Source organism: Chlamydotis macqueenii, chromosome 6 (genome assembly GCF_036417535.1).
Source record: "Chlamydotis macqueenii isolate bChlMac1 chromosome 6, bChlMac1.mat, whole genome shotgun sequence".
NCBI lineage: Eukaryota > Metazoa > Chordata > Aves > Otidiformes > Otididae > Chlamydotis > Chlamydotis macqueenii.
The window spans coordinates 33,637,594-33,652,227 of record NC_141561.1 but is presented as its reverse complement, the minus strand read 5'-3'; the positions used below and the strand labels follow the sequence as shown (position 1 = coordinate 33,652,227).

Genomic DNA, 14,634 nt, shown 5'->3' with positions numbered 1-14,634 from the left:
CCTACTCCTTACTGGTGAGCAACGGCAACTCTCCTGTGTTGTGACAGCCCCAACTGCACCCTATCTCTCATCATTCAATAATGGATTTATTTTTAGTGAGGTGCAGGTGGAAGATTTAGGATGGTCTCATGCTCACCTGCTCGGCGTCCCAGGTCTGTGAAGTATTTGCAAAGTGGATGCGGGGGCTGCCTTTCCGAGGAGCTAAGCAACCCCAATCCCTATTAGTCTCCATGGAAATGCTCCATGCTCAGGTCATTAGTGAGCAGCTACTTTACTTATGGGTGCCTGCACCGCGCTACGCTCCTCACACGGCTGCTTGGCTTAGTGCAGAAAGCAATTGCACTGGAAAGACCAAAATCATATTTTTCTTTGGATGGCTGCAAAAGAAAATCTCTTCTGCCTAAGGACCTCACGGTGCTTCTCAGCAAGGGCACGTTTCAACCTTTTACCTGCGGCAGCATCAGCTATGGGTGCTGCTACGAAGCGTTTCCCGCTAATGGAAAGATAATGGCGTGTTTCTGATTTTCAAAGCATGGAGGAGTTTAGCCCCAGGTGCAGGCTCCAGGAAGTTCTAAGCAGCTGAAAGCCAAAGGGGTTGCGGCAGGAATTGTTGGGCAAGCAGAACCACAGCAGAGTGACCAACACCCTCTTAAAATGCTCCCACTTTTTGCATTTGTGGTACCAGTAGGAAAACAACGAGCTACAACCAACCAGCGATAAAAACGGTCCTTTACTTTAACTGGTGACCCAGTTAACATTTTGCACAGGAGGAGGAAGAACCTAATTTGGCCACTCCTTTGTCCTCTTTCTTCAGCGGAAGCCCAGTACCGGATTTTAGCCTGGCTCTGCCTCTTTCTGCTCTCCGCGTGGGCAGCTACACAAGAAACACACACCTGCTTGGAGTGGCATGACACAAAGCCCCACAATACTCCAGATCATACTGACATGGAAAAAAAACAACAACAAACCTTTGTATTGGGCTAACTTGTCTTTCTGCTACATGGAGGCACCCTGTGAAACCCTACGGGTTATGCACCGGGGAGAGTCCACTCTCCCAGTGCAGCGAGAGCTCAAAGCACTCGCCTTCAGCTCTGTGCCAAATAACTAACAGCAACATAGAGTGAAATAAAATTTTACTGACCTCTTAAAACCAAAAGGCCGCCCCCCCGCCCCCGCCATTGAATGGGAGCAATGCTATAGTTTTGTGACACCAACTGAAAGGCTAAACAGGAGCAAGCACATAAAGACTTACGAAGCACTTCAAAATGCTGAAATACAATTATACAAGTGTCTAACAAAATATGGGTCAGACTGTCCTGACTCGCCTCACTCTTAAGCCAGCGGGACCACCCCCTCATGAGAAACTGTATGGCTATATTTTGTGAAACCGTGCGCTATATTTTGCCTCGTTCCTTTCTTGGAAGCAGTGAAGTAGGCTGCTATCACTACTCCAGGAAAAATAAGCCCGCATCTCCAGCGCTCTCGGAGGTCACAGCAGAGAAACTATGAATTATGAAACTAACGCAGACTTTAGCTGGTTTGCGATTTCATGACAAACTCATTACTCACTGCATGCTCCTAAAAAGGCGATCAAACTTTCGGCGTGCGTCAGGGAGCCGTTGTTAGCAAACACCGGGCTGATTCACCAAGCTGCGTGTCATCTGCACGCTGACAGCCTCCCAGCCCCGACTGTCCCCATGCGGCCTCTCCTGCCCATTCAGCCAGAGATTGCGCAGTGGGACCTCACAGCGCTCCGCGGGAGATGGCACTGACACCTCCACAGCTCCCGGAGACAGCACTAATAGATGCTGCTGCGGCTGCCGCGCGGGAGAAGCAAGCTCCCAGGTGCTCCTCCCAAGTCCCAGAGGATGAGGATTGACACCAGAAGGTGCAGCTGAGTGCTTGGGCACGTGAAGCAGGGTTGGGGAACCAGGTGTGGGAAGCCACAGTGGGCACATCCAGACTGGTTTTGTAAGAAACGTGGCTGGGGGATGGCCAGGATGGTCAGCAATCCCAGGGGATGCAGCCGTGCATTCCCAGAAAATGGCGGATACCCACTGCTCCAGCTGGAAGCAAGGAGATGAGCATCCCACAGGTGCTTTCCGAAAACCAACACTGACAGTATCTGTACAGTCACTTAGTCCAAGACCGAGAGAAATCAATTCAAAGGTAGCGATGACTCCAATTAAGATGATGAAAAAGCATCTTTTAACCAAAATGGCCATGTTTTAACAGCATAATACACTATGCTACCAATTGATGGAAGCCTGGGAAGGCCCCAGGGCTGGGTGCAGACACCAAAACTGCTGAAATGTGTTGCTATTGCACTTACAGGTAGGCCGTGTCTGAAGCGCGTCTGGGTTCCCTAAGAGGGGCGTTGCATTTAACCAGCTTTTTAGACTTAATCATCTGCTCAAATTGAGTGACAGCTTTTCCTTGGTCCTTAACTCTTTAATCAAAAGTTCTTTGTAGTGCTCTGTGTGGGGGATGCATTCATTTATGAACACAGTGGTTACATCAATGTAAACGAGGTACTGGCGCACGGGCTGCCTGCCCTCCCTCCATTGAAGCTTGCTTGCAAGATCCAGTTACTCACAACGTGATTCATAGCAGGTAAAACACATTACGCATTCATTTTTAATCAAGTTATTTCTTCACATAAATAAGCTGCTGTGTCTAAACATTAGGGAAGCACTAAAAATGCAAAGCTGTAAAGAAAACTGCTGAGAATCATTATGACACTAGGCCATGCCTATAATATTTACCATCCTCCTTCAGTTTTATCATTGTTTTTCTTTCGCCTTACCTCAAAGCTAAAAGTCCTTGGGCATAGGGACTGTGCCCCACCGCTCCATCTCCCTCCTTCCGTACCCCTTGGCCTCTGGTCCCCTGCTCCTCCGCCCCAGCCGCTGACCGTCCCCGTCAGCAGCACAGCCACAGCTCATTTGTTCAGTGAGTGTCTGCGCAACAATGGCCCTAAAAATGCCTGGGAATTGCTCAGAGCCTTCAGCAATGGAGGACACCCCGTGGATCTGCACCACTGTACAGGTACGATCGTAAGAGCAACAACAGTAACGACAGCCGACAGATTTACACAGCTCAAATGCAGGGTTTGGACACCGCACCAAACACATTTGATTAATTAATTAGGTGAGGCTGCACTGAAATAAACAGCAAAGAATTCGGCTGCAGCAGCCTCTGAGTAAGTGAAGTTTTCCTTCTTTCTCCCAGAAACCTTGTAGGGTGGTTTTAGCACTTTCAAGAGTTCAAGGTGTGGAGTTCAAACCAGTACAGTCAGGTTCTCCAAAGCAGATGACTTCAAAACCTCAATTACTTATGCATATGCTGCCACAAGGCTCTCGTGTCATCTGGATTTCTCTTAGGCCACTTAAGAGTACACTTCTGCAAATGCATCTTGAATCATTATGCTGGGATGGAGGATGCTCTGCAGTAATTACATGCATTACAGAAAGAAGTCAAAAGATCATAAATTAACTTGGTTACAAAGTGTGCAGGAAAAGGTACTGTCTATGTACGGAAACAGTGCGATGGGTAATTTGCATGACAGTACCAGATCACTCGGAGCACACTGCCTTCACTCTTCAGTGTAAAGTGCCTTACTGCGTCAAGGTGACAGAACCAGTCACTCCACAAATGATACCGAGCATCTGTTCCATTACCAGTTACTGCACCATCTTCTTTATCTTACTACACACCTCGTTTTTGCTTGTTTGAACCACTTCTGTGCATACCACCATCCTGCCTCATTCAGCATTTACCACTGAGCTGATGGACTCAGCTTGGCTAAAAAAGCAGCTACCTTTCCTCAGATGGTTGTGTTTTATGCCTTTAGGCCAGAGAAGGATTTATGACGGTTTTTTTTGGTCTTTTCCAGGAACAAATGCTACACTTGGCTTCCAGCCAGGTAGTGCCAACACAGGGACTGAAATATATTAGAGATTTTATTTTCTACAGAGCTATAATACCTGTCTTTTATTTTTTTTTAATTTAAAAAATAAATTTGTTTCTAAAAGAGTGATTTATCAGCATTGCTAGCTGAATTAATTTAACCTTCTGTTTTCTGAGAGAAGCCTGAAGATGTCAGAACTTGGGAGTTCTGAAGTTCAGAACTTGGGAGGGGAAGGACTGCATTCACCCCTCTCCTTCTGAACTGCCCTGCAGCTGTCACTTACATTCAAAGAACCCTTTCCTCCTCATTAAAGAAAGAATAAATAAATCCTATATGCCTTGGTGTGCCACCATCTAGTAAAGACCTTAAACATGTGTGGCACCTTTGAATACGTATACCAGCCTAATGAAATAATTTAATCAACGGGATTGCAAACAGGCTTAAAAGTTTGTATGCTTTGCCTGATTAGCACTAAGGGAATGGGCCCTTGAGGAAACCAGATGGAGATATGATTAGTTTTATTAAGTGTTGATCCAGCTGCTGTATTTATATGCCCCTTATTTATATGAGCAGTATTTGTCCAAGCATCTGAATACAAAATAGGAAACTTCATTTGCCGTAGGCACCGTCGCTACCTAAGTTTGATTAAGATGGAAGTAAAAATGCAGTCATAATAACGAAGCAGCACTGGCTGGCTGGACCAGACAGAATCTTCTGTTTGCTGGTGAATTAAACAGCATTTGTTATCAGCAGTGTCACTGCAGAAATCTGTATAATCAGCGCACAAAGTAGGAAAAACAAAAGTCTTTTCTTTTCCTATTGCAAAGTACCAGAGATACTGACCTTGTAATACAGAGGACTACAACACAGATGATAGCAATCTGGATGGTTCCAATCACAGCTGCTATTAAGACATACTGAAATCGTACTGGACCTGGGACCACGTATAAAACGCTGTAGTCTTTTTTTTCACAGTGTTGTCCAGTATAGCCGGCATCACATCTGAAACAGAAAAATATTTTTTCCAGTTATACCTGCTGCTTTCAAAGAATGCAAAAAAAATCATATCTTAAAAAATCCCAGTGGCCTAAGCATTAGCTTATGTGTGTTTTTGCAGGATGGGTCCCCAGAGAGAGCATCGGTGCCTCCTCAACCTCTCAGAGGGAAGGTCCTCAGCATCACCAAGGTCTGCGAGAGTGCACGACACTGTGATAGTGCACCACACCGCAATAGTGCCAGGAGGTGCCCAGGGGACAGGGACTTATCAACTGGAACTATTTGCACATTGTGATGAGAATCCATTTAGTTCCTTGCACAACATATTTTAGATTTCTCCCTTTCTCTGGGGAGGTGGGGGAGGGTGAAAAGCCATCTAGTTGTGGCTCCTTATGCAGATTACGCCTAAGGAGGTGATAAGCAATCATCCAAGCTCCATATGAAATGTGATTAGATGCTCCCTCAAGTAGATACATCATTTACATTTTGTCTGGTTGCTATAAAAAAAACCCTCTGTTGATGCTGCAACCATCCACCCCAAAGCCGCCTGCTGTGCTGCTCACCAGTTCCCATCCTGCAGCCTGACATCTCCCGTCTGTGATTTTGGGGAACAAACAGTGGCTTTCCCATTTTAGCTCTTACCCTATTTCCCCTAAAATGTCCAAGCTGCTTAGATGTGAAAATCCAGGTCAACGGCAGCAGCAACTGTAAGAGACCAAGCCAGATTGCTTGGGCTCCTCTCAGAAGTGTTAGTGGTGCAGTAACCCTGATAAGTTAAGCCTTGAGCTTCCACTTTTCCAGCAGCTTGGGGAAAGGACATTTCCCAGCTGAACAGAGATCCAAAACCGCAGCAGCTGCAAGAGCAAAACATGCCCTGGCTGTTTGCAGGAGCTGGGAGAAGCCGGCTTGATGATCTGCCCTGGGAGATGTCTGGTCTGTATCTTTACTCTCCCAGTCCCAGGAAAATGGTGCTTCACACCTAACAATCCTTTTCTTTGCCACCAGGCCACTGGCTGGGCTTCAGAAGTAATATCCCCAGCTCTGCAGGGAGGCATTTGCTGCAGAAACACGTGCTTTCACTATTACCCCTCCTCGCTGACCTAACCGCCTCCAAAGCCACCGCCTGCACAGAGGAACCACCTTCGCCCCAGCTTGCTGCCCCACGAGCATCACCCCTGCCACAGCAGGGACACATCCCTGGTGGCACTCCTCTCCTTCAGACCGAGGAGGCTACCTAGCCTGAGGGCTTTGTGAAGTGCTTGTAGAAATATATCTAAATATAACTGAAGGTTACTGAACGTTTTTGCAATCAATTAACATTATGCGTGACTCAATACACTTTTGCCACACAAAATGGGGACTTTGTTGAATAATCTAAGTCTAATGGGTTTTGTAGCACAAAGGGCCATGGTTACCATTATTTTCCATAGTTTATCTAGATGAAGTGTTTTTGTAAGTCACTATTTCCTCCTTGGTAGAAGGGTTACCTGCAAGATGGTTCCAGCATGTTAGTGGAGTGCTCACACTTGCCATGCATGCAGAAGCCATTGTAATGGTCTGGACAAGGGATATAGATTCCTCTTGCACTTTCTTCCAGTTTATTTGCATTCTCTGTGAACACAGGTGAAGGGAACATTAACCCAACAATGCAGGATAAGGTGAAACGATGGAAAGAACTCAAAGTATAAAAGAAAGGAAAATCAGAAGAACAAGAGGCGAAAGATGTCGTTTACGGGAAGCAAAAGCAACGGTTTGCACCCTGAAACAAGTTGGCCAAAGTAGATGCAAAGCTTTGCAAGGTTTTCTGTCATTCTTTTGCATATCTAATTCCTGTCAAGCTACTGCAAATGAGACACCAGAAAAAATAATTTGACTGTTCAAAAACTGATTGCACATGAGAAATGCCTCACCATTTCTGTTGTCCCCCATGGACTGTTTCCTCACACCCAGGCAAGGCTAGGAGGAACGCTCTGGACATTTGCATGCAATATACCATTACAATATATTTCACCATTCAACAGGAAATATTCAGAGAGACAATTTTATGGCTGAGGAGCAGGAGTCCAGAGCTGAAGCTGATCATCAGTAGTGCACGCCAGTGCTCCAGAGCCCGCTGGCCTCTTCCCATCCCGCAGCATGGGTATCTCTGAACTAGTTTGACTTTCTGTGCCTGCTTCTGCAGCTGTTAAACAGTCACTGAGGCTGTGAGTCCTGGAAAATACCTCCCCTCCATGTAGTCAGGAAAATGGAGGCTTCATTTAGTTTTGAAACAGGTATGTGCTCAACATTGACAACATGGGCTGAAAAGCAAAGTGTTACTTGCAGTAAACTTATACAAATTTTGTAGGCCATCAAGGTGATAATTAATCTGGGTGATTTTGGCAAATTCTTCCATTTAACCAATACTTATGATATCTCAAATAGTAAAAATCCTTTTTTTTTCTGTGATAGTATCATCTAGCCTCAATTAATTAAAAACAGAAGAAAAAAAAAATCTCATGATAGGTGTCTGAGGAAATTTAGTTTGCACACAAATAAGCTGAAGCATTTGTATCTTCCAAAGGAAGTCCCCGAGTGTTATGAAACAATTGCAGTTTGTGTTCAGCCTCCAAGCCAGCCATGCCGGCAGTAGGTATGCTTAGGTATTATCCCACCACTGGGAAAAGTGCGTGTGGCAGATCCAACATTCAGATTTTCATAATGAGTTTCTTTCTTACCGCTGCTGTCCAAGAAGAGTTTTAAAAGTCTCTGAGAACTTGCACTAATAAAGTTGGTGATATTGTCCTTATGTCACACCAGGCAAGGACAAGCTCCCAGCAAACAACAGGGCAACCTCCACATCCCTGTAGACAGCATTAACTTCTCTTTCACGCTCCTATGTTCAACACAAAACCATCTGCCTCTCCCGGTTCCCCGCTCATGCTGGGATATCCGTGCGAGGCTGCCATGAAGGCTGTCCATGACAATGGAGCGCAGAAGCGGGCATCACGGAGTAGTGACGATTCCTGGGCTTGGGGCTGACAGCTGTCTCTGGGATGGCACAGACAGGAGGGGCTGATAGGAGCCTTATTTACAAGCATGCTATAACCTCCTCTGAGAGCTTGTCCAGGAGTTTCTGCTGCTGGAAAGAGGTGAGAGCAGAAGGTTCATTTGGTCTGGCACTAAACATTTTTGGCTACCTATCAGCCTCTAGGTGAGGCAGTGGCTACCAGCATGTGAAATATATACACAGAGAGCTATCAGCCCACCAGGACTTCATGTATGTTCCTTTTTTTCCACCTGGAAATCTTCCCAGAATTGAGAAAATGCATGTGACATGTGCCAGCTATCAATGGACTTGCCCAGTGCACACACGTAGATCCTGCTGTGTGTGGGACTTGCTGGACTTCATGTGGTGATCATCCATGCACCATGCCTGAAGGCTTCTGGGTGTGGTGGACCTCTGCTATGGTCCACATCAAATATATTTCTGCCCAGGAAACTGCAGCAAGAAATATGGAATCCTTATTAATATGCATTTTTTTCTATTGTGGAAAATATTATGCCACTTCCTTCAAATCTGCCATTATCAAGAGGAAGTTCGCTTCCTTTCTGAAGAACAGGAGACTGCTCTGCGTGCGTCTGTGTTTGTATGCGTATCTCTGATCTTCCTTCTCAGGTACCAGGATACCTCTGCGATGTCCGTGCGCCACCACCAACCAGTGTGAGAATCCTTCCTCTCTCAGATGAGCCAGCAGTGTTGCTAAAACGGTAGGATACCATTTGGTTTTTTTTTTTTTTGTAAAGGCATGCTTCAAGATGGTGAGGGAAATTGTTACTTTCAGGACAGACTAATCCACCAGGACTTGAAAGGGGGACCAGGACCTCTCCCAGACTCGCAGATGCTCTCCCTGTGTGTAGGCTGTGGGGCTGGTAAAAAGAGGAATGATTTTTCCTCCTCCTGCAATCATGTGGGTAGAAACCGTGTTTTCTTTAAAAAGGGCTCTAGCATACTTTCAAGCAAATCTAGGATCCTGCAGAACGTGTAATTACACCTCTAAGTGTAATGTTATGATGGAAAATGCTTTACTGAATCAAAAATGAGATGGCCCGAGCTTCGCTAGCAGTTCACAGGATAAACACTTCATACGGGAACACTTGTCATCTGGCTTGGAAGAAATCACAAAACCTAGACACAATTGTCTGTAGTCCCTCATTTTGGCTGATTACTCCTCTAAAAGAGTTAGCGATTGAACATAAAGACAGAGAGGGGGAAAAAACTTGGATTTCGTTTGAGCTGCCATTTTAGTTGCTCAAAAGACACCACAACGAAAACATCATTTACTTCAGACAAAGGAGTTCCTCTCCTCCTCCTGCACATCTTGAATTCATCTCAAATAATTCCTCTACTTCAAACCTGGTTACTTTTCTCATTACACAAAACATCTTTTCAGATTCAAGATAGAGACCCAAACACCAAGATATGCTTTAAAAGTTCCTTCGCGCTAAAACTGCCTGCTCTCACTCCTGAAGGACCGGAGCACTTTTCAGTAATCCAGCCACTGATGAGACACTGACTGTCATGAACGCATCTCAGGGTTTACATCAGTATGAAACAAGAACTATAAACTGTTTCTAAAAAGAAAGGATATGAATAAAAATGTTTATATTATGAATCTAATGAGAACTGCACAAAGTTAAAAAAAGTAAAACTAAATTAAACAAATTAAGACTTCCCCCCCTTATTATGATTTTGGATTATTTACAAATTCAGGAGGCAATTTGCACGAATCAGATCATAGTTACCACTAAACTAAGGAGTCCCTTGACCATACCAACCTTATGCCTACAGAGAACAAAGCTTAAACACCAAGTTACCCACTTTTTCCCAAGCACTCATAAAGCAGTGACACAGACCAAATTCAAAGTTAGTCAGGTTTCAGCAACGTCAAATTCAGTAGCCCCTCTTCAAACATGAGACCGACTGCATTGGTATTTGCAACTACGTGTGAAAGCTTTATTTGCACCAAAAAGACAGATTTGTTCCTTTTTTTTTGTGTTGGCTAGAACTTGAGACAGAAGCTGTAAAGCCTAAAGATAAAAATTGGACTGACTGGGTCAGTCTCTTTCCTATCTCTGGACAAGTGCAATTCCCGCCACATTTCTCAAAATTCTTCTCCTTTTCACTGCAGAAAGAAATACACCCTCATCCTCCAGTTCAACTGTCTTCAGAAACCTTCTTCTTGAGGCATTTTTCTGATAGAAAATGTCACTTTGATGAAGCCAACATCTTTTGCATTTCTGCAACATTTTTTGCATCTTTAGCCTAACATGACATTTCATATTGTTCACATCTTTTGTTAGTGCCAGAACATGACATGATAGCCTATCAGACAAGATATACTAGTCAAAACAGATTATTTTTAAACGCATTGAGGCCAGATGCTACTTTGCGTAGACTGAAACAGCTTTTCATCTTGCTTCCTAGAAGAGTCTCCCAGTTGAACACTTGCTCTCCAGCCTTTCAGTGGATGGCAGGGAGATGCTGAGCTGATGAGCTGTTTCGCTGGGCTAAGAAATTGGATCGTGAAAGTTATCCAGTGTGACTGACCAGCCACTCAGTAATCTTGCTTCTCCTGATGGATTATCTTCTGAAACGTTAAATAAATTATTTAAAGCTATCTTTTCTAAATTCCTTAATATCTATCGCTGTTTCTGTCCTCTGTTAAGAAGCACTGGAAGAATTATTTGAAATATATATATATTTTCTTTTTATTTTAATGTCTAGTTTAGCTATACACTTTTCCTTCAGTTTTTGGAAGCTGAACATGCACCATTATGATTGTCAGGTAAATATCTCAATGAAGGCTCAAATTCCAAAGCCAAACCAGTCTGCCTGGTTGCAGGACCGGACTCTGCAAGTGATGAGAACAACGTGGCCAGAGTCTTCTGTGGGCAGCCCTCACTGGTCCCCAGCTCCCATCTGAGCAAGTGTGGAGCTTCTGTTACACAACCGAACATGTGGAGTAGCTCCGCTGAAAAACGAATAAATCCATTAGTGCCCTTGATGAGGATTATATGAAGTACTGCCTGGAGTGCCCAGAAAATTCTTTCCAGACATAAGTTCCTGCAATCCACTTTGGAGAAATTAAATAAAAATCTAGGCAAAAATGGGATTCTTATGTCCAAAAAATTGACTGCCAGGCACTTAACAATCAGTTTTGCAGGGCTGATAATTCTGTTGTTCTTTACGTTTGAAGCAGCGAGACTTTCTAGGTGATTTCAGGCAAGCAAAGTAGAAAGCCACAGCCTGTAAATTCGTATGTTGGCATTTTCACTGTTGTACCGTGCATAATGATGGAGGTTATGGAAATAATAACTGCTCATATGAGAAAATACTGGCTCATGTACAGTGTTAATACTTTGTGTACAGTCATCACTGGACTGAGGGAGGTCCTGCAAATACATATATACACACAGATATTTCATCAAATAAGGGATGAGATGGTGAATGATGTGCAGCGCAAGCTATTTTGACACCAATCTCATTGGAAACAGTGGTTAAGGAGAATTGACTTACATAATGATTTAATCTTTTAATACCACTGAGGTTAGTCAACTTTGCAGCCAAAAGCTCTCACTGATATTGAAGTAGAGACTCCTTACACATCACATTTTCAGAGAATTTATGAAGGGGGAAAGGGATTCTTGGGTCAAATGCATGTCCTTAACCTTCTCAACCTCTTTTGGAAGTGTGTTCTCCCCACTCCTTTTACCTCCTTGGCAGCTCTCCCAGAGATACGCTGCAGAGCATAGCACTGGGAACTTACTTAACAAAGTTCTACTCTGCATGATAAAGACTTGGTGTGGCAATTCTTATTTGAAATCAAAATAAAGATCCAGAGAGTATCAACCTACAGAGCAAAGGCAGAGGATGCCCTGAGTTTTGTGGAAGAGCTTCGGTGACTGACTCGGAGGGGAATCTGAATCCTACGGATGAGCCTAGGGACAGTCTACGTTACTCATCTGCAGTCTTCACAGAGTCAGGAACAGCTGCTTTTTTGGGTGAAGAGGGAGCTTCCTCAGCCCAGCAACATTTGCAGCATCTGCAGAGGTTTGAAGGTCCCTCTGCAAAGTCATGACAACAACTGAGGTGACACAGCAACTTACGAGGATAAAGTCCTTAAGCAGGCTTCCTACTTACTCGTAATGAAGAACCGTGGTGCTAAATCCCAGCTCAGATGAGAGAGAAGAGATTTCTCCCGAGCCTTTGCTCAGCTGCTCCAGACACCCTGCCCTTGACAAAGCTGCCAGCAGCTGTGCTGCCGTCCACCACCACAGCCGTACCTCATCGTTAATGGCTGCTCCGATCTGACCTATTAATTATCTTGACACAGTATGTTCCCTTCTTTTAAAACCTGGCTCTTGATCTTATGGATACGGAGTGTCTCTTTCCAATGAAGAAAATACGTGCAAGCCACTCGCCTGAAAATCACAGTTTGAGTGGGCGTTGGAGTGAAAATTCGTAAGAAAGTGCTTGCTGCTGCTGAAGGCCCACTCCCCCTGAGAGCTGGTGGAAAGTGAGACACCAAATGTCAGCCGAAAACATCTGGCACCACTATGCCGCAGCCCCAGCCCAAATTCATCCCTCAGCCACACCAAGTACGAACTTCGAGCTGGTCTTTCTGCAGAAACTGCACAAAAACCCCATCCCCATATTAGCCACTTTACCAAGAGGGAAAAAAGGAATGGAACTTTGTGAAGTCAATTACATTCACTTCTCTTCTCAGGCACAAAATAGGCTTGCTCAACACAGTAATTTATTAATTTTAAATGTCCCTATGCAAATGAGTTCCCTGGAATAAGATAACATCCACTTTCCTTTTTAAAAATAATCTAGTGCTTTTTATGTTCGAGATGATGGCAAGATGTCCTAGTGCACTAGGAAAAGAAAATATTGTGCTCTTTTACAGCAATGTATCGTAATTATTCAGCCTGCTACCGTAATTAATAATAGAAACCAATGAATTAAGACACTAATAATCCCCAGATGTTCAAATGGAGAACAAAATACTTTCAGCTTGTCAGCATATATATGTGGGCTATGCTATATATGTTAAAGCTATCTCTGAACTTTTGAAACAGAGCAGCACTTTTATCTACAACATCTGTGAACGCATCTTCCTTATTTGAGAACACTGCTTGAAATCAGGCAATTTGTTAATCATTTTCCTGCACATAACAAGACCACTTGTCTACTCAAAACTAAATGTAACCTTTTTTTTCACCCTCATTTGGTTTTTTTTTGTGGCCATAGCCCATCGGTGCTCAGTGGCCAGGCACAGATGTGTTATCCTAGGGACCATACAGACCCCGAACAGCCAAGGCTCCTACAGACACAAGCAGGTGCTACCAGGCAGCTACTGCAATACAAGGTGCAATACAATCCCCAAAATAGCACAGCAACACAAGTACATGCTTGCTCACATGTCTGAACAGGAACACCCAGTAATATCAGTCAGGCTGGAAGAGAAAAGAAAAAAAGAGCCACGTGGGCTCCAAACCAGCATTTTCTCAGTGTTTAGGTGCTCACATTAGACACAGCTCCCACCTGGGGCACCTGTTTCATTTGGGGAGATGAAGCCCAGAGCAGGCTGCTTTCTCACTCGGTCTGACACTCTCCACTTCCACATCTCATCCACTGGCACCCACCGAGGCTGTTGGTAACAGCAGTCGTTGCTGCTGTTTAAAGCAGATGCTGCACAAGCGCCTCCACGCTTGGTTTGAGGACGTCAAGAGATGACACGCTGGCCTCTTCCTTCGGCAGCTTCACGGAGCAGTTTGTCGCTGCCTGTGAATGGCACTTGCCTGCTTCCCAGTCCGGCAGACTGGAAAGGTCTTCAGCTCCCCGTATCCCCTCTGTCCTAGCTGTCACTGAATCACCTCTCTATACTTTTGTGGATAAACTACACTGACGGAGCTCTTTAATACCGCCGCAGGGGCAGGTCTCAAGGCCCCCAGTCACCGCTATGGATGTGATTTGACGATGCGGGGCCATATTGTGGATTTATCAAAGCCCTGGATAAAGGGGCCCTTACAGTTTGTGCTGCCTTCTTTTGTGCTGGGATTGAATCAACCTGTGTTAACCCCATTCCTAGAATAAATTAAATCCCTCTTTATGCTAACTCAGCTAGTCTTTGGTTTTGGCACACTGCTGATGTCCCTCCACAGAGATGCCCCTGCTAAGAGAGATGCCGCCGGCCCCGTGGGAGCGGCCTCCTCCCTCTTCAGAAACCAGCCACGCAAAAGAATAAAGTCATAGTTTTTCTCCTTGCATCTCCTTAGGCAGCTCATGACAGAGCCCTTAGAGGATGAGTTAACCTTATTACTATTGTAGCTCTCTGCTGAAGAAAAGTTGATGCTAGTTTAGAGATTTGTGAGGTTCCCGCCAATTAGGCTGCGTGCCTGAAGGCAGAGGGGCTAACGCTGTATCCATCACATGTAGCACAGTGCGAGCTGAGCAGGTGTCACCTCTTCTGTGAGAAATTCCTCTCAACGGCTCAGCCAAGCTCTCTTCCCCTCCCATCCACCTCTCCTGGGGTTACTCATTAGTGCCAGTGCTGGAGGTGGTCAAAAATGGACAGTGGGAACTTCACCGAGGCTCCTCTCTATGTCCCCTCCGAAAAAGTAAGTATGCCTGAGAGTTGTAATTTACTCTTTTAATAGCAGATTAAACAGACATGGAAATA

General features: G+C 44.8%; 1 protein-coding gene across 1 annotated transcript in view; it reads right to left on the bottom strand.

Moving 5' to 3' along the window:
* The window catches only part of TMEFF2 (transmembrane protein with EGF like and two follistatin like domains 2), a 128,798-nt gene that overhangs the window by 1,989 nt on the left and 112,175 nt on the right, over positions 1-14,634 (bottom strand). The window contains exons 8-9 of the mRNA XM_086750795.1: positions 6,394-6,517; positions 4,754-4,912 (exon numbers count right to left, since the gene is read on the bottom strand). Coding sequence (XP_086606921.1) covers positions 4,754-4,912; positions 6,394-6,517 — 283 coding nt within the window. The remainder of the gene's footprint in view (positions 1-4,753; positions 4,913-6,393; positions 6,518-14,634) is intronic.